The sequence below is a fragment of the Apium graveolens genome, chromosome 2 (genome assembly GCF_009905375.1).
Source record: "Apium graveolens cultivar Ventura chromosome 2, ASM990537v1, whole genome shotgun sequence".
NCBI lineage: Eukaryota > Viridiplantae > Streptophyta > Magnoliopsida > Apiales > Apiaceae > Apium > Apium graveolens.
This window is the reverse complement of record NC_133648.1, coordinates 107,930,348-107,956,737: the sequence shown is the minus strand read 5'-3', so window position 1 is coordinate 107,956,737 and position 26,390 is coordinate 107,930,348. Positions and strand designations below refer to the sequence as shown.

At 36.6% G+C, this 26,390-nt stretch overlaps 2 protein-coding genes across 3 annotated transcripts; one reads left to right on the top strand and one right to left on the bottom strand.

The window, feature by feature from the left end:
- Positions 1–5,141: 5,141 nt before the first annotated feature.
- LOC141707726 (uncharacterized) lies at positions 5,142–19,666 on the top strand. Of its 2 annotated transcripts, XM_074511066.1 has the most exons (3): positions 5,142–5,532; positions 17,789–17,857; positions 18,865–19,666. In XM_074511066.1, the coding sequence occupies exons 1-3, from the start codon at positions 5,314–5,316 to the stop codon at positions 19,471–19,473; spliced, it is 897 nt and encodes a 298-aa protein (XP_074367167.1). In that variant the 5' UTR covers positions 5,142–5,313; the 3' UTR covers positions 19,474–19,666. The 2 variants fall into 2 exon arrangements, with proteins under 2 accessions (XP_074367167.1, XP_074367168.1); XM_074511067.1 differs by lacking the exon at positions 17,789–17,857.
- Positions 19,667–20,101: 435 nt separating this feature from the next.
- Positions 20,102–20,975, bottom strand: LOC141707728 (uncharacterized). The gene is made up of 2 exons (XM_074511068.1): positions 20,632–20,975; positions 20,102–20,530 (listed from the first exon to the last, which is right to left on the bottom strand). The coding sequence occupies exons 1-2, from the start codon at positions 20,767–20,769 to the stop codon at positions 20,420–20,422; spliced, it is 249 nt and encodes an 82-aa protein (XP_074367169.1). The 5' UTR covers positions 20,770–20,975; the 3' UTR covers positions 20,102–20,419.
- Positions 20,976–26,390: the final 5,415 nt, after the last annotated feature.

The window sequence follows — 26,390 nt, the reverse complement described above, 5'->3', positions numbered from 1 at the left end:
TGTAATTTTTAAAGGGAATCGGGGGTTTTGTGGTTGGACACCCTCGAATGAGGGCACCACCGTGAAGCCGCCACCACCGGTGATGAACTCCGGTGAACCGGTGGTGAGTGATGATGTTATAACTGAGCTCTACTAATCATAAAACCTATTTTCAAAATTTGCATGTGGTGATTTCATAAAAACCCGAATGGGTCCTTGATTTTAAGAAAATAAATTTGATTGTTTCATGAATGGAAATGACTTGTTAATGTGTATTCTTAGAAGTAATTAAGAAATTTGATTAGTTGATGATTTAAAGAATCGAAATAGAAGTTGCATGTATTATTTTGCTTGAAAACCGAATGGTTCTTGTTTATTAAGTTGATTTTATGATGAAAATGATTTGTTGATTGATTGATTGTAGAGATTCTTGAATAAGTGGACTAAGATGTGGTTTAAGAACTCCAAATGATGCATGCATGTCTTGATTAATGGAAAATTCGGGTGTTCTTGCTTGATTTTAAGGGATTAAAGTTGATTTACGTGTTAAACGAACTATACGTGTGATTTCGATTTGATTCTAGAAAGTGCATGTTAAATTTATCCATGCATGTGTGTTTATTTTGAAAAATCCGAATGGATCTTATGGTTAAAAGAAGGTTAAGTTGTTTTTGTGAGTTTATGTGCTAATTGCATTAGTTACTAGCAAGAATCGACATGAGAATTTGGATGCATGTTAGGGTATAGCTTTGTATGTAAGCGTTCAAGTTAGAAATAAGTTAAAGAGAATAAAAGTTTGATTGATCTCAAGTTTGTATGCAATTTTGATATTTGCATGTCAATGTTTGATTCTTGGATTGTGATTTGTGGTTATAACCAAATGAAATATAGGTATAAAAGGAATTGATTTGATGTTAAGCGAATGCATATGTGATTTTTAGAAATTATGTGATTTATGTGTGAGTTATGGTTCGAATTGAATGATGAAAAGGGAAGAATTAAATAGTCATGATATAAGACTATATAAGTGATATAATAACTCAAGTATATAGTTGAAAATGCAAGGATTAAATGCTATATATCATATTCGTATCGTAATGCGTGATTCGAAGTCTATATGGTTAAAAGTATACGAGTTATGGTATAGACATGTTGTGTGATTGTAATTGGGTATATATGCTCTTAGGATATTGCGATTAAGGGAAATGTTAAGTGTTCTGGGAACGTCAAGTGGGAATCTAATTAAGGTTTTGGTTTTTGATTGTAGATTCGGAGCGTGAGGGCATTCAGGCTAGGAAAGGGAAAAGTATACTAGGTGGTAGTTGTTCAACCTTTGTGAAACAGGAAAGCGAATTCATGCAAGTAACTCTACTTACTTGTGTAAATGGTTATAAAGAGGATATTGTTCATGCCATGTAGAGTATTGAACTGTTAAAGTAATGTACCCCTGTTATTGATTCTTGAGATACTCTGTCATTGATCTTGTGAACTTGTTAGTGATAAGCTTATTGATCCAACCCTTTGGTAACCCTTTTTTCCTATTCTGATTACTTGTTATACCATGAACCGTTGTAAACCTTATAAGTACCTTTACGAACCCCTTGTAATGATCCTTCATTCCTTTGTTTACCTTATTCCCTAATGATCCTTGAAATGGTTTTTGATTCCCTAACTTGAGTACCTTGTTATCGTTTGATCAAGATCCCTAGAATTGAACCTTACTTATCCTTGATTCATTTCCCTAATTTTGAATTCTTGAAATTGAACTTCAGAATGAGTTTCGACTTGAAAGAGTCTGAATGATTTCATATTCTTGGTAATGATAAAATGGATTTAGTAAAACCCTTCTTTTTCCAACACAAGGTTTTCCAAACGAATTCCTGATGGATTGGATTGAGTTGTAAGAGACTAGTGGGACTAGTTCAGTCATGTTAAGAGGCTAGCAGGGCAAGTCCAGTTTAAGGCTGAAATTATGCCATTGGTACCTTAAAGACCGGATGGAGGTCGATACGGGCTGATCACCCGTATTATTAAGAATTGAAAAGTTGAAGTAGTCCAATCAAGGGTTCCATAACTATTTTGAAAAGGAATTTAATTTCCTATCCAGTAATTGATTCTTTGAAAATGAAAAAGGTTTATATTGTTTTCAAAAGAGTTGATTGTGATATTGTGAAGCTTACAGCTTGTGAACCCTGATTTTTGATTCTGTTGATCATATAATTGATTCCCAATGATTGAAAAGATTATCCCTTTCCATTTGAAAGATCATTTGTGATGCTATTAATGATTTGTGATGAATGTCGGCTTTCACCCTATCTTGAGTCTCGTTCCTTGAAAGCCCAAAGTTTTTCTTCACAACTTCTTCATTGCCCAAAAGACAGAAATCTGCCACCTAGATATGTTAAAGTAGAATGCCCGAAAAAGTGAAATGGTTTATTGTGGATTTCGTATCTTAGAACTGTTATATAGTTACTTGCTGAGTTTTATACTCATATGTTTTGTTTAATCTAACCATGGTAGTTAAGCAAGAAGATGGTCATGCTTAGGCGCACTGCTCGTAAGAGTGTACCTGGTGGTCAGGGGGTGTTGAGGGCTTCCGGTTGCCAGAGCAGGTAGTACAGGTTTTGAGTGAGCAAGCGCTTAGCCGAAAAGTTGTTAAGATACAATGGGTTATCTGTCGGTTCCAAGTCGGGATCGACTATGTATATTTGGTTTTATTTTGGGTTGTAAATTATATTCTATGATTGGTAGTTGTAATCTTGTCTCATACTTTATCCTGTTTGATCCTGTTAGTAGCTAATCGGGGTTTATGCTTATTTAATTCATAGATTAGAGGTGTGTGAGTCCTCATTTTCTAACCCCGAGATTAAGGGCGTCACATAATATATACGCAAGAATCAATACTCACTCCAAACAAACAAAAAAATCTACTCACTTAAATTGAAAAGAGTCGAAACAAATTTTAGCCCATGGTCTAATTCACATGAGACTTACCTAATTATTTGTTGCTTGTTACTTGGTTACCCGCAAGTTGCAAACAATCGGGTAAGAAATTTGAAATTCCACTTTAATATGGGTAATGATGAACAAGTATGAATATGTGTGTGATCGGTAAATACAAGGTTGCTCGAATGAAAGTTAGTTCCTCTAAATGAACAAGATGCATTTTTCTATTGTTAAAGGTGCTTCCGAATGAAATTGTATAAGGGAGAAGATAATCGCTTTTGGTCCAAATTTGATCTTGATTCAAAAAACAAATATAACGCGCTTTTGATTTGGAGATTGCTCAAGCAAGATAACAATGGGCGCCAAAAGAGAATGTTGATTGTTGGAAACATACGTAAAAATTGGTTGAAAAAATATAAGTTTTTGAAATTGATGAATTGAGATGCCCGGTGCTTAAGTATGGAAGGAAAAAGGAGAATCTGGTGTTACTATATAAAAATAACAGATTTTAGTTATAACAATTGAAAATAATAATAAATTATTATTTTTAAAATATAACTAATCATTCTAACCAATTACATCGGAGTATATCACATTACACATCACATTACAAATTTAATGAATTTTACATAATTATAGTCAAAGATTTTAGCAATACATTGGAGATATTCTTACAAGACCTCCCCGTCCATTTTAAACTAATAGTTTTTTTTTAAAAAAAATCAGTTTCCAGGGCATGTGCAAAGATTAGAAATTACTTTATTTAAATCTTCATAAGACCTTTGTACCTTTGTAATCTTATGCAAAACATAATTGGGAAAGGAGTTAATTATTCTTGAAGATAAAATAAAATGCAACTAAATATAATCTAAAATATAAATTAAAAAATAATATAAAAAGTCTCAAATTAATACCTAAAATTAATCTCAAATGTCAATTGTATGCTTATTTACAAAGCAATTCGTAAAAGTGGATCTCATGTATTCACGGAAATTCTATCAATAAAATTATTTGGGAACAAATTTTGATATTTAATTTGGTATCTCTAGTATTATGTTTTATATTACAATTTTTGAATAAATTGTTTGTCAAAATCGGAAATATTAACGCCTATATAATTTAATTATTTTTATTAGAATATCGAAAAGTTACAAAAAAATATCTTAATTAATAATATTAAATAAATGATAAATGTACAATCATTTCAAAATATTTCTTAAATAAAATTAGTTTAAGTAACTTAAAATAGTTTTTGTTTTGTGCATTTCTAATAACGGTCGGAAAGAAGTTGACAATCAAATTTGTCAAAAATTGGCAACTTTCTCATTAAGTTAAATAATTTTATCCAAAAAATATATTCAACTCTTTTTCAAAATATATTCAACTTTTTTTTCAGTTTTAAATTTTTAGTTATTTTTTATTTTACGAATGTAGAGATCATATTGACAACTATTGATATTGTCAATTATTGGAATATTTTTTATGAAAAAATTGTCAAAAATAATATGAAGGAAAAATAAGATAAAAAACTAATATATATCGAGTTTGATAAAATTTGACGATGTTTACCCAAATCACGATAGGAAAAAAGGCCTCAAATGTCACTTTTTTGGGGTAAATGACTCTTAATGTCACTTTCCAGAATAATTGACCCCAAATGTCACTCCAAAACGGAGTTTCGGGTGAAATTTTTATTATTAATAAAAAACGGAGTTGCTTGTTCCGTTTTGATTTTTTTTTTCAAAAAAAATTTGAAAACGCAACTTCAATTCGTGTTTATGGGGGCAAAACGCAATCTCGGGATGAGTTTTTCATATTAACTCATTTTGGATCTGCGTTTTGATTTTTTTTTTTTGTATCATGAGAAAAACTCGGTTAAAAACTGTGTTTTTACGAAAAACTCGGTTTGAAATGCCGTTTTTATATCCATAAACTCAAGACGAGACTGCGTTTTTGACTGAAACAATTTCTGAATTTGTGTTTTCATTAAAAACTCAGTTTGAAACCGCGTTTTTAGACAAAAACCTGAAACGAAACTGTGTTTTCCTTTTATTTAAAAAAATAAAAAAAATTGTTATAGAAAAACTCAACACGAGACTGCATTTTTCGTCTATTTTTAAAAATTTCACCCGAAACTCTGTTTTCAAATAACATTTAGAGCCAATTTTTTAGAAAATAACATTGAGGACCATTTAAGCTAAATAGTGATATTTGGGGCCAAAGCGGTGGGCAGTGAGAAAAATAGAAAGCTGTTAGGTGACCCGCAGTGACACTAGTGTAACCTCCTCCGTATCGTCTCTTTGAATCGACGAACAACTGAGGATTCAGGAGGCGGCGATCATGATATATCGATATAACTCATTTTAATCAATTTCAATTTGACTCACGATGCAGTCGTATCGGTTCTTGGGACCCACACCTACCTACATCGACGCCTCTGCTTCAATCACCAATCATCGTGACCGTCCGCTTGGTTCGTTGCTCTATCGTGACCGTCGATTTTGCTCCGCTGTTACTGCTCATCAGAATCACTACGCCGTGCTTGGCGTGTCTCCCGATGCTTCCTCAGCTGATATCAAAAAGGCGTATCGTACTCTTGCTCTTAAGGTATTTTTATATATATTTAATTTTTATTTTGTGTTTATCTATATTTAAATTTTTCTGCAAATTATATTGTTTGTGATTTTATATTTTACTGATGCCTTGAATTGAATATCTCAGTGTATTGACCTGATTAGTTTTTGTTTCAATAGACGCTTATTTGAGGTAATTAGAATGATTTGTGAATTTCTGTAACTTTTATATGGACACCTGAAAAAACTCAATAGTTAATTGATGTAAGTACATTTTGCATTAAGCTAGCAAATGAAGTAGCTTCTGTCGACAAATGATCAAAAATAGGTTTTGTGAAAACTGATTTGAGTTTCAAGCGTGGTCGAAGTGTTGTTTACGGACCTTGTAGATTAGTTTTTCAGTTCTATCAATTGCATTTCCGTGTTTTAGTCTGGTATTCTTTGTTATTTTGTATCATGAATTCATGTTGATTTTTTTTAAGTTTACCGCGGCTTCAGTTTGTGGCTTCATGTATCATGAATTCATGTAAGCATTGTAAACGTACTATTTGATTTTTGATGAAAAAGATGCAATGATAATGCAGATAGAAGAAAGTTTGATGAGAAAGAAACCAATCTTACACACTAAGTATTTTTACTCTGTCTGTTACACATTCAGAATGAAAGACCAGCTATATATTTGATACACAGCCTGCCAAACTCTTTCCCTCAATTTACAATTATATCCGGTCTTATAGCTAAGCAATTACTAAAACACCCGCAAGCCATATTTAGTTTGTTGCTGCACCCTTCTCTGCAATGCTCTTCTCGCAATACTCCCCCTCAAGCTGAGCGGATGACACATCAGTAGCTCCAACCTTGGACAACAGAAATTGATGCCGCTTGACAGAAATGGGCTTCGTGAGGAGATCAGCCAATTGATATTGTGAAGGTACATACCGAGTCACAGTCGAACCAGACTGAACTTTGTCACGTACAAAGTGATAGTCCAATTCAATGTGTTTGGTACGTTCATGCTGCACAGGATTGGCAGCAATCGAAATAGCTGCAAGATTGTCACACTTAAGAACAACAGGAGGCAAAACAAGACCCATGTCTTTCAAAAAAGAAGACATCCAAGTAATTTCACACGCAGTATGAGCCATCGCTCTATACTCGGCCTCAGCACTAGACCGTGCCACAACAGTTTGTTTTTTACTTTTCCATGAGATAGGAGAATTCCCAAGCAAAATGCAAAAACCAGTAGTGGAGCGTCTGGTCTAAGGACAACTCGCCCTGTCACTATCTGAAAATGCTGTTATCTCAGCAGCAGAAGAAGAAGCCAATAGAATACCTTGGGAGCGAGTACCAGACAAATATCTCAACAAACGTTTTGCAGCTTGCATGTGAACATTTGTAGGCTGATGCATAAATTGTGCCAAATTATGCACAACAAAAGTGATATCAGGGTGAGTGACTGTCAGATATATAAGCTTGCCCAAAAGTTGCTGATAAGGGTGAGGATCCAAAAGAAGTTGACCCTGATTAGGAGTTAGTTTGAGATGTGCATCTAATGGCACTTTAAGAGGATTAACATTCAGCAATCCGTGATCTTTGAGTAGATCAGTAACATATTTCCTTTGAGACACAAAGAAACCAGCTGCTGACCTATCTATCTCAAGACCTAAAAAATATCTCACTGGTCCCAAATCCTTCATGTGAAATACTTGAGATAACATGAGTTTAATATCTGCAATTGCTCTATGGCTATTCCCAGAAATCAGTAAATCATTTGCATACACTAAAACCAGAGTAATAGTGTCACCGGTGTTGTGAGAGAACAAGCTGTAGTCACTCTTAGATTGAGAATAGCCCAAATCCACCAGTGTGACTGAAAGTTTCTTATTCCACTGTCTGGGGGCTTGCTTAAGACCATACAGACTCTTCTTCAACTTACAAACCATTTCTGAACCAGCAACCAGTTTAACAGCCTTCATTCCTTGAACTATTCTGCTACCAAGACCACTATAGCCTTGAGGCAATTTCATGAAAATATTTTCTTTTAAGTCACCATGCAAAAATGCATTAGTAACATCCATCTGAACAGCCAGCCAATCAGACATAGCTGCAACAACCAATAATGCTCTTACAGTAGACATTTGCTCATAATCAATGCCATAAGTCTGTTTACAGCCACGAATCACTAGCCGGGATTTGTGCCTCTCAATAGTTCCATTTGGATTGTTCTTGGTTCTATATAACCATTTACATCCAATGGATTTTTGTCCTACAGGTAATGGAACAACATCCCAAGTTTGGTTATTCTCCAAAGCAGTCAATTCCGGATTCATTGCTTTGACCCAATGCTCTTCTCTCACAGCCTCAGCAAAGGTGGTTGGATCTTGAGTGACAAGTAAAGATGCTTGAAAACAGTGAAAATCTGTACTAACATCCATGTCTGCAACCTGAAGTAAAGGAGTTACTGCAGCAAGAGAAGCATAAGACTGCATCTAACTAGGGGGCTTTATTGTTCTGGTAGATCGTCTCAAAGGAATTTCATTGTCATTCTCAGTACTATCAGACTCTCGATAATGACTGGAAGTAGTAGAGGATTCAGGCTCCTCACTAGAATTACCTGTTGAACTTATGCAGAAATCATCAGTATAAGAAAAAGGTACAGTATGTGGAAGAGATGTAGGAACCGGTGTCATATAGAAATCTGTAGAAGCTTTGTTGAATGGAAATACGTGTTCTTGAAATTTCACATCTCTTGAAACCAGTGTATGATATGAGAGTAAGCTCAGCAACTTAAAACCTTTTTGAGTTGAAGGGTAGCCCAAGAAGACACAGGGTATAGCTTTTCCAGCTAATTTGTCTGAACTTGAATCAGAAGCAGCAAATGCTAACACCCAAATACTCTAAATCTTGTATAATCCACGACCTCTTGATATAAAACTTCATAAGGAATTTTATAATCAAGAACCTGAGTTGGTAACCTGTTTATAGTGTATACTGCAGTCAATACACAATCACCCCAATAAGAAGAATTCAATCCAGCTTGAAATTTTAAAGCTCTGGCCATTTCTAGTATATTTCGATGCTTTCTCTCAGCCCTTGCATTCTGTTGAGGACGATTGACACATGATGTTTTATGAATAATATCACATGCACTGTACATGGCTTTGCAATTAACATCATTGAATTCAGGAGCATTATCAGACCTTATAGTCTGGATTTTCTTATTAAAGTGAGTGGACACATAATTATAGAAACTCTGAAATTTGGTGAAGAACTCGGACTTGTATTGCATCAAATACACCCAAGTGACTCTTGAACAGTCATCCACCAAAATAAGAAAGTATCTATATTTATCTCTAGTAGGCACTTTGTAAGGACCCCATGTATCAAGATGAACTAGTTCAAATATTGTTGTAGCTTGGCTAGAACTGAGATCATAAGACAACTTTGGAAATTTAGCTAAAGGACAAGTCAGACAGACTTGTTCATTGTGAGCCACATCTGACCCTTAACATGATCCCCTATTGCTGCAATTTTCATCAGAACACCCTTGGACACGTGTCCAAGCTTGTTGTGCCACAGATTGTATATGCTCATATTTGAGGAGGCAATTGCATTATTGACCCCCTTGTAGTCTGCAATACTTGACCTGCTTTCATCAAGATAGTACAATCCATTTTCTAACTTTCCAACAGCCTTGATCTCCCTGGTAAAAGTGTCAAAGATCTTACATGATTCAGAACCAAACTTGACATCACACTTGTTGTCCTTTGCTAGTTTATGAATAGACTATAAGTTGTGTTGAAACTGAGGCACATAGAGCACCTTGTGCAGTTATAGTCTACCAGGTAAAATCAAATCTCCAACATGAGTGATTACAGTAGCAGCTCTTGTAGGAAGAATGATAGTTGATGTTGTATTCACTGGCACCACATTAATCAAATTATGTAAAGTGGATGTCATGTGATCTGAAGCACCAGAATCCATGATCCATCTGTCAGACTTACTAATTGCTGAGAAACAAGTCACCATTCCAGAGAAAGACTAAACTCATCATCAACACCAGTCAGCTTTGAGTTGTTAGGCAACAGCTGCAGGAGTTGCTACTGCAGAGTATGAGCTTGTTTTAGCTTCATTTACCTGAATAGCATTATTGCTCATTTTTACAGGTTGTTGCTTGTTACCAGTCCATTTTGGCTGATTTCCTGATGAGATGTGACGCAGCACAATGACAAGAATAAGATTATAATAACAAGATAATGATAAACACAACAAGAACAGTGATTATAAACCTCGGGAGATTGAACCGTAGGACAATCTCTACCCCAAGCTATCCCCAAATTGATACATTATCAATATTCAGAGAAGAAGTTATATATATAATCAAAGTCTGACTTCATAAGAAGCTGATACAGGGGGGTATATGGGCTGTTTACAAACCCAAACAGCTGGGTAAAATAATAGTGCAACTCCCAACTACTTATTAAAGGTTCTAGCTGTAACTACTAAGAACTAGATAATACAAAGTCAAGTACACAATTGAAATAACACTACTGATAATAACTTTCCCAACTGTTAAGTCAAGATTAAAACACACTACTACTGATCCCTATCAACTTTCCCCGACTAGGAAAAGTTTGGCTCCGTCGAACTGAACTGTGTGTAATGCTCAAAAAGATCAGGAGCAAGACGCTAAAACTCTGTAGCACTAATCCATGTACGATCATCATCTGACCTGTTACTCCAGTGAACTAAGTACTGTCGAAAACCACCATGCCGTGTTGGCATAAATCTCTCAACTAGAACATCTACATGCACAACATCTACTGTTCGCTGTGCCGAAACATAAGGAGGTGTAGGTGGTACAAGTAGCGGAGGATTAGATATAGGCTGACTGGGGCTAGAAGGCAAAGGAACACTAATAGGTGAAGAAATATCAGAGGTTCAATGAAAAGGAGTAAGATCCTCTACATTAAATACAGGGTCAATAGTCATATCAGTCGGAAGATCTAACTCATAAGCATTAGTACCAACCCTCTTTCGAATTCGAAATGGACCCATCCTCTTAGCATGCACTTTCTTCCAAGCACCGGGAGGTAGCCTCTCAGTGCGGTGTCGTAGCATAACATGATCACCTTCATTATACTCTCGAAACCTGCGATGAACATCTGCAGCAGACTTATAATTTTCATTGCTTAAATTAATAATCTGTCGTATCTCAGCATGCAACTTATGAATGTGATGTGCAAACGACTCTGCAGACTCGCTAGACCTATATGCAGGGGGAAGGGGAACCATATTTATGGGTTTCCTCGGCTGACGACCAATGTAAGCCTGAAAAGGACCGACTCCTGTAGACCTATTAACAGAGCTATTATACGTAAACTCGGCCGTAGGTAAAACCCTATGCCATGAAGACACATGTTCACCTACAAGACACCTAATTAAATCACCTAGACTCCTATTAACGACCTCAGTCTGTCCATCGGTCTGGGGATGATAGGCCGTAGAGAACTTAAGACTAGTATTGAGTAATTTTCATAGAGTCCTCCAGAAATAACTCACAAGCTTAACATCTCTGTCAGATACTATACTCAAGGGAACACCATGTATCCTCACTATCTCACTAAAGAAGATCGAGGCAATATGAGCAGCATTGTCAGTCTTGCTGCACGGAACAAAATGAGCCATCTTAGTGAAACGATCAACTACAACAAAGACCGAAACATGACTCATACGAGTCCTAGGCAATCCTAACACAAAGTCCATGCTAACATCTTCCCGAGGAACACGGGGAACTGGAAGAGGAGTGTATAAATCCGTATTTTGTTTCCTACCCTTGGCTGTTTGGAAAGTACGACGCTCTGCGACTATACGAGCAACATCCCTCTTCAAACTAGGCCAAAAAAACATATCCTCAACAATAGCAATGGTCTTATCTCGACCAAAGTGACCCGCTAAACCTCCCGCATGTAACTCTCTCACGAGATACTCTCTCACGAGATACTCTCTCAAAGACGTATTAAGGATACACAAATGGATCCCGCGAAATAAGTATCCATCGTGAATACAATAATCCCTGGAAGGTGGTGAACTAGGATCCTGTAAGCTAGCATAAATCTGTCCACAGTCGTGACACGAAGGATAGTCCTGAATCATATGTGTGAACCCTACGACCTCGACACTCATAGTGTTAAGAATAAGGGTCATTCTACTAAGTGCGTCAGCAACTTTGTTCTCGGTACCTTTGCAATGTCTGAATACAAAGGTGTACTCCTGAACAAACTCAAACCACTTGGCGTGTCTATGATTTAACTTTTTCTGGGAGTTGATATATTGAAGCGCCTGGTGATCAGAATAAAGAACAAACTCCTTGGGCAACAGAAAATGCCGCCTAAGCGCTTGAACTACAACATAAAACTCCCTATCATAGGTGGTATACTTCTTCTTGGCCTCGTTAAGCTCTTCACTGAAAAAAGCTATAGGGTGGCCACCTTGACTTAACGCTCCACCTATTCCCACTCCCGAAGCATCACATGTGACCTCAAACACCTTACCAAAATCTGGTAAAACGAGAACTGGAGCATGGATCAACCTCTCCTTAATCTCAGCAAAGGCTTTCACAGCCGATTTAGACCACACAAACTCCCCTTTCTTCATACTATCAGTGATGGGAGCCATGATGGTACTGAAACCGCTAATGAACCGCCTATAGAATGTAGCTAATCCATGAAAACTACGAACATCATGGATAATCGAAGGTTCGGGCCATTCTCGAATAGCCTTTACCTTTTCTGGGTCTGCAGAAACTCCATCCTTGGAGACCACAAATCCAAGGAATATCACTGAATGCTGCACAGAAGAGCACTTTTTCAGGTTTACATATAATATTTCATGTAGGAGAAGTGCTAGAACCTGACGCAAGTGTGACAAGTGCTCCTCACGCGTAGGACTATAGATAAGGATATCATCAAAATACACAACAACAAATTTACCGATAACTGGACGAAGCACGTGGTTCATGACTCTCATGAATGTGCTGGGCGCATTGGATAGCCCAAAAGGTAGAACTAACAATTCGTAAAGCCCATCGACTGTCTTAAAGGCAGTCTTCCATTCATCTCCTTCTCTAACACGAATCTGATGATATCCCTCCGTAAGTCGATCTTAGTAAAATACTGAGCTCCAACAATCATGTCTAACATGTCAAGAAGTCTAGGAATGGGAAACCTATACTTGACAGTGATCTTATTGATAGCTCGACTGTCGCAATACATCCTCAGACTACCATCGGCCTTAGGTGTGAACAAGGCCGGTACTGCACAGGGGCTAAGACTCTCTCGCACAAATCCTTTCCTAAGCAATTCATCTACTTGTCGCCTCATCTCTATCTGCTCAGAAGGATTCATCCTATAGTGTGGTAGGTTAGGTAAAGAGGATCCGGGGATAAAGTCTATAGCATGCTGGATATCTCTGAGAGGTGGCAATCCCTCAGGCAGCTCACTGGGCATGATATTAACAAATTCGTCAAGAATTTGTTGAACATCACTAGGAATCTCAATACCATTCGTCTCATGAATGTCTTTCGCCTCTCTAGCAACTAGCATGTACACAACCTTTGACTCTAAAGCACATGTCTCGAATTCCTTCCTCTTCAAAATATGGAGAGATTTAATCGGTTGTGTAGGAACACTATTTGCCTTTGCGTCGCTCTTAACAGTCTCACGTGGTCTACTAGGAAGCAATGTGATCTTCTTCCCATTGTGTGTAAACACATATGTGTTATGTCTACCATAGTGAGTCACACTACGGTCATACAACCAAGGTCGTCCTAAAAGAATATGAGAAACATCCATGGGAGGACATCGCACCATATACTCTCCTCGTTGCCCTATCGGAACAAGACACCTGTGTGTCACAGGAATAGATGTCTTGTTGACCCAGGCTACACTATAAGGATGATGTGGCTCTACTTTTAACTTTGATCGCGCAACTGCAAATTGTGCAACCACATTTAAACAACTCCCCCCATCGATAATGACCTTTGACGTTACTCCGTCAACTCTACTAAATGTGTGAAATATGGGAGTCCTCTTCCAATCATCCTCTTTCGAGTTGGTAAACAGGCATCGCATAACACCTACATGTCTTTCTGTCTCCTCTAGATCTCGCAAAGCGTCCTCATCATCGGTGTTATGGGCTCTCTCTAGGTTACCCTCGAACAACTCATCATCCTCTCCATAGTTCTCAAGAAGATTTAATCTTTTCTTTAGACACTCGAAAGACTTATGTCCAGGCTAAAACATGTCTCTGTGTTTCTAAATCGAGAGGATGACCCTGGAGTCTGAGCTCTCGTAGGGTCTCTAGTAGGAACGCTCGTACTACTACTAGCTCCCTGAGATGGGGGATAGTCCGACTCTATGGTAGAGCTCGACTCATAGGCTGCCTCGAATAGGATGGCCCTCTTTGTTGGGAGAACTCCTTGAGTCGATACTCATGCTCTAATGCGACCTGGAAAACGTCATCGATAGTGTTGATTTGAGTATTCATCATTTGTCGTTTGAGCTCGGGTCGTAACCCATTTTTGAATTTAATAATGCTCATACGAGTACTCTCTTTAAGCTCGCACCTCTAAATCAACTCCCTATACTTCCCGATATACTCAGCAACAGGCAAACTACCCTGAGTTAGGTTATCAAACTGCTCCATTAACCTATCTCTATGCCCTAGAGGTAGATAATACTGAGTTAAGCACATCTTCATCTCAGCCCAATGCCTAACCGGAGGTTGTCCTGTACGCTCTAGGTCTCTCTCAATACTACCCAAAAGATGTTAGCTTGCTTTACAAGCTTCATCTTGGCGAATCTTACCATACGCTCGTTACTCATCATATGCCAATCAAAGAATTTATCCATACTGGATAACCAATCAGAGAAAACATCGGGATCAAATCTCCCATCAAACTCTGGGGCATCTATCTTAATTTTGAGCACATCATCTCTTCCCTCATACCTATCATGATTCCTATAATTACGGTATCCCTGATCTCGACGCTCGTTATAATCATAATGATCGTCATAGTCAGGTGGGTCATTCCTATAGTTGTCATGATGTCTAGGGGGTGCCTTTGATTTCTACCTCCCCTACGTCCTCCCATATGTCTAGGAATAATTGCATCAACATTCTGACGTCGAGGTGGAACTATATCCTCGTTATCGACATCCTCTATATGTTGTTCAACATTTAAATTCCTAGCATTGTTTGCAATCTCTAAGGCCTCAACTCGATTATTTAAACTATCAAATTTATCGTTCATAGACGTAGCGAGGGCTTGGATACTTTGCAACAAATGAGCCAAGGTGGGTCTTGTGAGTTGCTATCAGTTCCGCTACGAGTGATGACCATGATATGAATAGGTGCACAACTGAGATTCGATAGAAATTTAACGTAAACAACTATAATATAGTCGACTACTAATGCTATCACTAGTTCTCAAAATATAATAAAGAAGACATGTATATACAACTAACATAGAATATTGTGCAAACTAAGCAAATAAAGTCATGCAAACATAAAAGAAGGCTAAATACCAAACTATGAATTAAAATTCCTAAAACATGAATATTAAGTCCTAGAATTAAAATGTAATTTTTTTTTTAAATCAACCAAACTGGTATTAGATGCAGTGGTGGGTATTTAGATAAAACTCATAATATGAACATGGTTAAATTAGCAGGGACATTTAACCAGGGACAGGGACATTTAACCAGGGACAGGAAAAACAAAGTTTATAGCTGGATTTTAAGAAAGAAAATGGTTGATTGTGATGTCAAGAACATGAAGGTCGAACAAATATGATTAAGAATATTAGAATATCCTAACAGGGTATAGGTTACCTCCCTCGTTTCGTTACAGCACAACAGAGAATGTGTCGCGTAGATGTCCTGTGAAATGAACAGCCATAGCGCAATAAAAATCTGTTGCAGGAAGGCAGTGACGACTTAATGGTTCCCTCTTCTTAGCTTTGTTATATCCTTGCAGCCTCTCTCTATTTCTTTCTTGATTTCCTTTCCCAGACCTATTCTCTTTTCTGCTTTGGTGAGTAATCGTGGGTGTGATGCTTGCTTCAATTAGTGAGTGTATAGATGGTGTTATGAGAACTGAAACTGAATGTTTAAAGGGTTTATAAAAATTAGAAAGGTGTAGCTTTGTAGGTTTTTGGGCAGCAAATTGAAGTGGTGGAATCTGGTGGTGCCATGGGGTGATACTAGGGTGCTATGTGCCTGATTTCCAGTGCAGAGGAACGGTATCCAGCGACTGAAAGTAGGTTTCTGGCTTATGTAGCAATGGTCAGGATCTGGATAGAAATTATGGTGAATATAACAGCGGATGAACAGGGTGTATATAACAGCGGATAAACAGTAACAGTAGGATGACCTTTAACAATGATAACAACCAGAATTTTTAGCTCTGATGCCAATTTGACGCAGCACAATGACAAGAATAAGATTATAATAACAAGATAATGATAAACACAACAAGAACAGTGATTATACACCTCGGGAGATTGAACCGCAGGACAATCTCTACCCCAAGCTATCCCCAAATTGATACATTATCAATATTCAGAGAAGAAGTTATATATATATATAATCAAAGTCTGACTTCATAAGAAGCTGATACAAGGGGATATATTGGCTGTTTACAAACCCAAACAGCTGGGTAAAATAATAGTGCAGCTCCCAACTACTTATTAAAGGTTCTAGCTGTAGCTACTAAGAACTAGATAATACAAAGTCAAGTACACAATTGAAATAACACTACTGATAATAACTTTCCCAACTGTTAAGTCAAGATTAAACTCAAACAGGATACACACTACTATTGATCCCTATCAAGATGTTTGGTTTCACATTAGATTTCCTGGTATTCTTATTGTACCAATCAGGAAAACCTATTTTGTGCAAACATCTCTCACTTGTATGACCTCTCTTGCGGCAATTGTCACAAAACAACTTCTCAGAGTGATTAATATTGCCTCTGCTGCTGCTGTACATTGCAGCAAATTCATCCTCGCCTCCATGTTTTAGAACTTCTCGCTGATTTTCTTCTTGTTGAAGAGTCGAACAAGCTACTTTCACAGTAGGTAATGGATTACGCATTAGCAGCTGACTACGAACTGAATTGTACGTTTCATTCAATCCATTAAGAAACTGAAATAATTTCGATTCTTCTTTTTGATTCTCAATTTCCCTCAACAACCTAGCTGTTTCTGGTGTAATAGTAGTTAAGGCAGGAAGCACACTCATTGCATCAATCTCCTCCCAAATACTACTAAAACTGGTATAATACTCCACAACAGTCATCTTATATTGACGAATTGTAAACAATTCTCTAGTGAGCTTATACTTTCGTGATCCATTAGTAATAGCAAATCTATTTTCTATTTGCAACCATATCGCACGAGCAGTATTCACGAACAGTATAGATGTACGAATTGAATCAGATACACAGTTATGGATCCAGGAAATTACCAGATTGTTACATGTATCCCACTGGACATCTTCTGTTTCATCAGTTGTGCTGCGAATCACCGTTCCAGTCACGAACCCTAGCTTTCGTTTAGAAGCCAATTGAATCTCAAATGAACGCTTCCAAGTTCTGTAATCTCCAGGACCAGTAAGTTTTGCAACACTAATCGACAACGGACCATCAGAAGGATGCAAAAACAACGGATTTTGAAGATCTGAGAAAGTGAATCGACTTCCGGAACTTGACACCATTATTGTACGGACAAATAAGCTCGAACTCAAAAAATTGAGAAATGAATCTTCAACAACACTCTTGACAAACTATACACTTAATCGATTGAAATTATCAAAACATTCATCTCATCTGCAGCTCTGATACCATGATGAAAAAGATGCAATGATAATGCAGATAGAAGAAAGTCTGTTGAGAAAGAAACCAATCTTACACACTAAGTATTTTTACTCTGTCTGTTAAACATTCAGAATGAAAGACCAGCTATATATTTGATACACAGCCTGCCACACTCTTTCCCTCAATTTACAATTATATCCAGTCTTATAGTTAAGCAATTACTAAAATACCCTCAAGCCATATTTAGTTTGTTGCTGCACCCTTCTCTGCAATGCTCTTCTCGCAATAATTTTTGATGATATACGCCTGTAGCGTTTATTCTCAATTCCTCATTTGCCTGTAAGTTTGTGGTTTTACTCGTTTGAATTCTTTGATGTTGGAAGTAACATTTTTTGTTTATTATGTGACAGTATCATCCTGATGTTAGCAAAGAGGCACAAGCCGACGAGGTGTTTAAAACCATACGTCTGGCATATGATGTGAGCATCCTGTTCTCGTAGGTTTGTGATTTGGTTTCAAACATAGTGTATATATTTTGTTGTTGGCTGATGTCTTTGGTAAAAGAGATCAATAGTTGAAATTTTAAATTCATAAAAGTTTAGAAAATTGACCACTGTGTAGTTGCATCTTGAGTTTGTCAAAAAAAACTATGACGCTGATTCTTTTTTTGTCAATTAACCCTGAATCCTGAAGATGACTCAATCTGATTTTTCTTCATTACCTGTTCATGGGGTATGGCTCATGTCCCATCTTTCTAAACAAGGTGTCACTAAATGGAAATTGAAATTAGCGTTCTGGGGTTACGTGTTTTAGAAAATGTAGCATTTCAAGATGTGCTTTTTTTAAACCTTGTCAGTTGCATAGTTACATTTTGCTGATAGCATCTTTAATGTAAGTCTTATCTATTAATAAAAAATCAGGAGGTCATAAGTTCCAAGTTATCTAAAGAGGGCCTTTTGGTTAAGCAAATTATGTTGCTCTTTGTTGTTACATAAGTTAGTTATATTTAACGAATGTTTCTATAAATGTTAACGCTCTGGCTAGATCCTGTTTTTCAAAGGGCAACTAGAGTACATGCTTGTATTCTTGGTGGTCCGGTCCCTGCGTAATGTTGCTCTTTGTTGTTACATAAGTTAGTTATATTTAATGAATGTTTCTATAAATGTTAACGCTCTGGCTAGATCCTGTTTTTCAAAGGGCAACTAGAGTACATGCTTGTATTCTTGGTGGTCCGGTCCCTGCGTAATGATTAATAAGAGAAGATGATGAGTTTTGGAGTGCTGGTACTTCGATAAATCCCAGCATTTTCAGTAAACTGTCTTCTGCGAGATCGTAAAAAGGGACTTAAGTTTTACATCTCTATAATTTGCCGATGAACCGTGATATCTAACAATGAGTGACATCATAAGACGTGAGTATGGCTTGTGTGTTTCATTTTTTAGCTAAAACTTGATGTACTAATTAATTGAATGTCCTTCGTTGACAGACATTATCTAATGATACAGCAAGAAGACAGTATGATAGAACATTTCAATGTGAAGAAAACACTAGCGGATCCTGGGGTCAAAGCAGGGAAATTGAAATTGAATTTGAAGACGAGGTAAGGGTATATAGATGGGCTGATCTAAGGCGAAGAATGCAACGTGAAAAATACTGGGAACAGAAAAATGATAGAGTGGACAATTCAACACTTTATGATGATAACAACAAAGAAGGAACTGAAAATGAAGAGAGGGGATTGTTCAGTGAAGTTCTTAAATCTGCATTCCTCTCACTATTTTTAATGCAAACCATTGGAGCCCGATTATCTCTTACATTTAGCAGCTTTATGGCTTTGCTTGACTGGAAGCTAGATAGTGGATATAAGATGGGTCACGTTGTCGCGTGGGTGTTAGGAGGCGAAGCTGGTGTTTTGCTTACGTTGTGCCTCACATTTGCAAGTTGGGTTTGTGGCAAAACCAGCAGTAGTCTAGTTGCGGTAGCAGTTGTAGCTATGTGGATTGGCTCAAATATAGCAAGATTTGCCCCCATTCCACAAGGGGCACTACTTACACTCATATACATGTCCCTAAAACTGCAGGCTGATCTAAGCTAAAATGTAAAATGCGCAGTTTTTCTACTGTAATGCAACTTGCTTCTCTTGATTAGCTGCATGTGATTTTTTGTTAATTTGCTCCTCGGAGGATTAAAGAATGTACATATGCACTTTGTTCATTTGTTTTTTTGGTAAATATATGTAATGGTTCATTGTTACCACGGTTTAAATGGAATTCTGACCGTTGGCAGTATTTGAGCCTTACAATTATACGTGCTTACAGCTTAAACATTTTAGTGTAACTTACATTATATGCGATCAAGATTACTTGCATAAATGCTAAGAAGTTCCTTCTTTTTCATCCAGTAGTCAGGTTCAAACAAGTCCATCAGATTTTGCACATGTTGCTGCTGAAAATCTAGCATATTTATCGAAACATTCTAACAAGCCAATCACACCATATCTGCTGCTGAAAATTTAGCAAATCTAGCATATTACTATGATGAACTCTGAATTATAACTTGTACCTTTTCCTATTGCAGAGGGGAGAGATAATTTCTACCTCACTCCTACTGCATAAACTCTTTATGCAGAAACAATCATAAGTGTTGAAGTTCAACACAAACTCCTTATCGGACTTAACTACCAACATCTTTACTGAATTATTGAGACAATTGCCCCGCAACCATTAGAACTAAAAACACATATATTCACGAAAAAACCAAGCCAAACATACCGACAACACAAAATTGACAAGTTTACAAACACGATTTTTCACTTGACCGAAAGGAAAGAAAATTCACAATACAATCACCCCAATGGTCCCTGAATGCCAAAACACATAAAAATCCATCATATCCATACAACAATAAAGTTGATATACAGAACCTTAAGAGAGGAGCTTGAACTAGATAGTATATAGGTATACGTACATGAGGATCATGTTGACCACCAATTATACAACAATCCAATGAATTTGCATTATTAATCCAATGATAATATCCTCTTAAGAAGAAGTAACAACAACTTTATCATCTTTCTTCATCTCTCTCAAATTCTTCCACAAGTATCTTCCACTTGCCATGTCAACAAATACCCAGAACCCATTTTGCATCATCTAAAAAAACCCCCAATTCACACAATTAATATTAAATTAAACTAACTAATTACTCTATTCAACTATGACAAATAAACTTATTAATTAATTAATTATAATACCTTGGTAAAACTGTAATTCTTGGCCGGAGCTTTGGTATCTTCTTTATCGGAATCCGGCGTAGATCGAACGGTCCTCCAGGCCATATAACCGGCTAATAATGCGGAGAAAAACACCAGGATGAACCTCATCGGACACATTTTCACGGCGAGATCCCGGAGGTTGAATTCCGGCGATTCTTGTACAGGGGATGAAGGATATGATTATTATGATTACGTGTGTGCGTGTGTTGAGAGATTGGGTTTTGAGAATTGCGAAGAAAATTTGATAATAAAAGAGAAATGGTACAGCAAAAAAGTCTTTGTTTTTGTGATGTTCAAATTAAGAAAATAATGGTAGTAATATTAAAAAAGGGAATACAAATAAACAAAAAATAAGAAAAGTGTGGCATGACAAATTGACATTAGGTGGAAAAGATTGAAAAAAGAAAAGTTAGTTGGGTTCAGGTTTACGGGGTCAATTCTTGTGCCTACCAACTCTCTCATATCTTCTTGCCATGTATTTATTCTCTACAATCATACAATAAATTATATAATACGTTTCAAATTCGGGGCCAAATGTTTGAAATTATTTTGAAGCTCGTTTTCGATTTCATTTGTGTCACTCAGTCGGGTCTAATCGGTTAAAATGTCCCTGGGTTAAAATAGGATTTAAATATATTTATGATTATATCAAAATTTTAGGAATTAAAATATTATGATAGAAAATTTGTACATTTCATTCGTTCTATCCAATTTTTTTTATACTTTAAAGCTGAGAAGAGAGGAGACATACTGGTACAAACATTAAGAAAAGTGTACCATATGACGTGCTCAATCTCGGGGTTAGAAAATGAGGACCCACACACCAATATACTAATACCATAATAGCAGAATATAATAAAACCTCAAATAATAACATGATCTAAACAAGATAAAGTATGAGACAAGATTACAATTACCAACCAGAATATATATATATATATATATATATATATTTATTACAACCCAAAATATGAATAAAAATTCAAATTATTTGATTCCAACTTGCACTCGATAGATAACCAAAAAGTATTTAATTCAACCATTACACCTCCCACTATCGCTTGCTCACGCAACAACTACCTGATCTGGCATCTGAAAACCTACGACATGGTGTGCCTAAGTCTGGCCATGTTCTTGCTTAACTGTCATGGTTAGATCAAAGCAAATAGGTGAGCAAAGACGCTCAACAAGTAACTATATAGCAGTTCAAAATATCAACATAACAACATTAACTGAGGCATTCTATTTCTGGATACAACTAAGCTAGGTGGCAGCATTCTTTTAACGGCTAGGTAAAGGCATTGAAAAAGGTTCCGGGTTTTCAAGATTCAAAGTTTGGGAGAAAACCGACATTCATCACAAATCAATAACAGGGTTCTCAAGAATTTTCTCATTTCAAAAGGAAGTAATCATTCAAGCTCCGAGAATCAATAACAAAGTATAATAACAGGGTTCTCGATCAAATTTCATCACTTAAAGAAGATACTACTCAATCTGTTTCATTTCAAGTAATTAAGCTAGTTGCTTTATCAAAAATATGCATTACCCTTTTTATAAAATATTAAAGAACCCTTGATTGGAATATCCATCTTTTAAATATAATACGGGTGATCAGCCCGTACTGACCTCCATATGGTCATTAAGGTACCTATGACAATATTTCAGCCTTATAGTGGACTAGCCCCGCTAGCCTCTTATATGTCTGGACTGGTCCCACTAGTCTCTTACATCTCAATCCAATCTTCAAGGAATTCTTTTAAAAAACCTTTATATTGGAATACAAAAGAGTTTATCTAAATTCAGTTTTAACATTACCAATAAATGAAATCATTTGAACTATTTCAAGTCGAAAGTCATTCTTAAGTCCAATTTAAAAATTCAAGGAAAGTGAACAAATCGAAAATAAAAGGGGATCATAAGTTAAAGATATTGATCGATCGTTGAACAATTGTATAAATTTGCAATAAGGATAGTTCCAAAGAACGACACGTAACAAGGTATAAGGAATAACAGGGCATCTTGGTTAACAAGATATAACATGTGAAAAGTTCATAAATCTCTTTTTAGGGTCAAAGATTAATGAGATACAGGGATAGGGTAACAAGTTCTAGAAACAAGGGGTTACTGTTAGGGATCGTCATATGGACCTATAACGAGCTTATTCCAGGGAACAGTTGTTAGGTCCCAATGTGTTTGTAGAAGGGGGGGTTGAATACAAACGTTACCGAATAATCGAATAAATGCGGAATAAAAAAATGTGAAACAAAATTCAAGTTAAATAAAAATATTATTAAACTTGAAAGGTGTTACAACAACTGTATCGATTACAAGGAATTAATCTCAAATCAATTATCACAAATCTAGAATAAATTCGACATGAACTTTTTCTATTTTTGCAATAATTAGAATCAAATGCTAAACGCGATTTGAGATTAAGTTCTAGGGATTTTGATCCGCTAGATTGTTACACAAGAACAAGATAAAGATTTCTAGTTGATTGGATTTAACTTTACAATCTAGAAATTGATCTTGAAGTTTGCAGAGAAGAATGTAATATTTGCTCTGCTTCTTTTTCTTTTGTTCTCAGGTTCTGTATGTTGGATGGATAATGTTTTTTTTAACTGCTGCTTGTCTGCTTCTTTTTAATCAACAGAATAGAATTGAACTGGCAAGACAATCCTGAGCTCAGCAAGACAATCGGTAGGACAATGGATTGAACTAGCAAGACAATCTGAATGAACTAGCATGACAATCAGAATGAACTAGCATGACAATCTCCTTCCTAGTGTAACTTTTGGTGAGACTATTGAAAATAGCCTAGCATGACAATCGGTATGACAATCCTGATTGTCATGCTAGTTCATTTTCAATAGTCTTGCTGATTTAATGCAGATTTTAATCCAATTAAAATTCTGAAAATCATTAATATTAATTCAGAATTAATTAATCAATAAATTCAATTAATCAATAAATTAATCTTTGCAGATATAATTTATTTTCTTAATTAAATTATATGTCTTAATTAATTAATAGAGAATTAATACTAATCTTGAGCAGCAACCATTCTTCTGAAAATCTTCTGAAAATTACTGTCAAGTATGAATCAATTCCACCACTTCAATGTTGACACTCGATGTACTGTCTGGTTCATGAGTGACTAACTTCCGTGATGTTTCTTCAAGTCTTGACCTTGATACTCTTGATTTTCTTCAGACTAAATCCTTGTAATTAATGATACTCTGACGAGATCTCTGTCACTTGATTAAATCCACGATCTTGATTTATATCACTGAGGCATGATCAACTTCTTGAACTTCTTCCAGTGAATTACCTCCTCAAGTCTGTAGATGAACCTTGTTTCTGAATCCTTTGACAGATATTACTTTGCGAGATCTCTCTGACGGTCGATCCACTATTTACTTATTACATTCTTATTTGAGTTGAGTTGAATCCTCGAATATACAAATAGGTCTATGACATATGACTTACAATCTCCCCCTATTTGTTTGTTAGACAATAACACACAAATACCTAGAGGATAACTCAACTAACAAATAAGAAAAAGATATAAACATACATGCAAAGTAAATAGTAGAAAAGTTCTGGACTAGATTTAACATTTTCCAGATTCCAAGTAGATGTTCCTCTAGACTGAACATATCTTCAAGTAGTTTCATCTTCTTTTGTACAACCACATTTCCTGTTGAGAAGCACATATCTCTCTTGCTTCTCCCCCTATGAGAATCAACTGATTAAAGAAGATCACCTTCGTTTTACCACCTCTCCCGTACAATAGGATCCGCAAATAAAAACCAATGGTACTCCCCTAACTGCTTCTTCCATTACTAGGAAATCACCTTGTGTTTACCACCTCTCCCGTACAATAGGATCCGTAGTTAGAAACAACAATGGTGTGGTGTAGTGTACATTTTTAGGATCTTTTTCTTCCTCCCTGCTATTTCTCCCCCTTAGTTGAGGAATCCTCCAAACTATTACTTAAGCTTTTATCTCCCCCTTAGTGAAGGAATGTATGCCGTCGTCTGAAGGAGTTCTCATATTTCACTTGGTTGGAAAAGAAATAACAAGTAGTTTCTCTTTCTTCCTCACTGTGAGTGTGTGATTCTGTTTAGTGTACCTCACATGTGTTTCACTCTTCTCTCCACTCGTGTTTACACTCATTCTCACAAGTGTATCACTCTTCTCTCATAGCTCCATAATCCAGCTGTACCTGCAAGGAAAATCACCTAAGCCATCCTTAAGGAGGTCACAGGTGGTGCAATGGGAGTTCGCAAATCCCCATCCTTGTTAAACTCGTCAGATGAATCTGAGTCATAATTTACAAGTTGCTAGTTTCCCTTTTAGGGTTCCAGATTTGAATTCTGGGAAGGTAAACAATGATCCAAAGAATTTAGCATAAAGATCAAGGTTCCCTTCTAATGCCTGTGAAGACATTTCCTTGTGACTCATCAGGTAATATCTGAATCATTGTCAACAAGTTGCCGATCTGCGCCTATGTCAGATCCACTATCCGCAGATGCATCCAGGGGATTTAAGCCTGGGGAGGTAGATACTGACCACTGACATATGGCTTTTGGATCAGTATCCTCTCCTAACATCTGTAAAGGCAATTGGTCCATTAACGAACCTTAAACAATCGAATCTGACCTTAAAATGGTCAAAACTCTTGTTTCCGTCAACTCATCCTTTGTGTGTGTAACCTCTCCTTGTGCATCAAGAATTGATTATGTTTGAAGTGGTGACACTACATCGGATACCTTGGCCGACAGGCAAAATTCAATAGACTCACCCTGTTGAGAGAATGAATCTAGTAACTGTTTTTGTGCCTTTTCAACCATTACATCTTTTTGAGAAGATGTATGGGGGTTAGCAGTTGTCTCGGTTTAAATACTATTGATCTTTGTAGGAGACAGAGCTACTGGGTTGACTACAGAACCTTCCTTATGTGGTGCACTATGGCACTATCTCCCTCACGCTCATTCATACTACATTTAGTGGTAAGAGAGTGTTGGTTGGTTCTGTTTTTGTGTTTGCCTTTACAGTCTGGGATAGACGTTGTGGGTTTTCAACCTCATGACTGTCAATGAAAGAAAGTCAATGGAGACTGAACCTGTAACACAGAATATATGATAATAGAGAGAAAATGATTTACAATAGTGATTTCAAAAGATTTTACATGACATAAGAAATCACTAATGTAGAAAGAAGTTTGATTTTGTTTTTCAATATGAATGAGTTTTTGATAAAACATTGATCACTTAGGGTAAAGTCTAAGTAATTCTCATTCATATCAAAAGCTTACAAATATCTGCAACATAATGTTAACAACATATCATTGACCGATACTTGTCAAGTACTTTAGATACTAATTGTTATGTTGCATAAACAATATACCACTACACATATAAAACAATATGATTGTGCTTAGTGATAAGATAATTATTAATATGACGACTCTACTTATTCATATAAAATTATAACTTCTGTTAGAGTGCCATACCATGTCCTTGACGATTGCTTGAGCAGTATACTAGTTCATACCAACCTGAAGTGAGATTGTGAAGAAGAGATTGCATAGTCCGATAGATCTGCAGCTGCAAAGTCCATGAACTGTGGTGCACTGACTTCCTCTTTTAACTCACCAATCAGGAGTACACTTGTACACATCTTACTAGAGTACAATTCCAATTGTAATGTGCAGCAGGTGCCTGATATGTCGT

Coding starts and splice junctions, on each gene's coding strand:
- LOC141707726 (XM_074511066.1), top strand. CDS start 5,314: ATGCAGTCGTATCGGTTCTTGGGACCCACACCTACCTACATCGACGCC. Junction 5,533..17,788: donor ATCGTACTCTTGCTCTTAAG/GTATTTTTATAT, acceptor ATTATGTGACAG/TATCATCCTGATGTTAGCAA. Junction 17,858..18,864: donor CCATACGTCTGGCATATGAT/GTGAGCATCCTG, acceptor CTTCGTTGACAG/ACATTATCTAATGATACAGC.
- LOC141707728 (XM_074511068.1), bottom strand. CDS start 20,769: ATGTGTCCGATGAGGTTCATCCTGGTGTTTTTCTCCGCATTATTAGCC. Junction 20,531..20,631: donor AGAATTACAGTTTTACCAAG/GTATTATAATTA, acceptor GGGTTTTTTTAG/ATGATGCAAAATGGGTTCTG.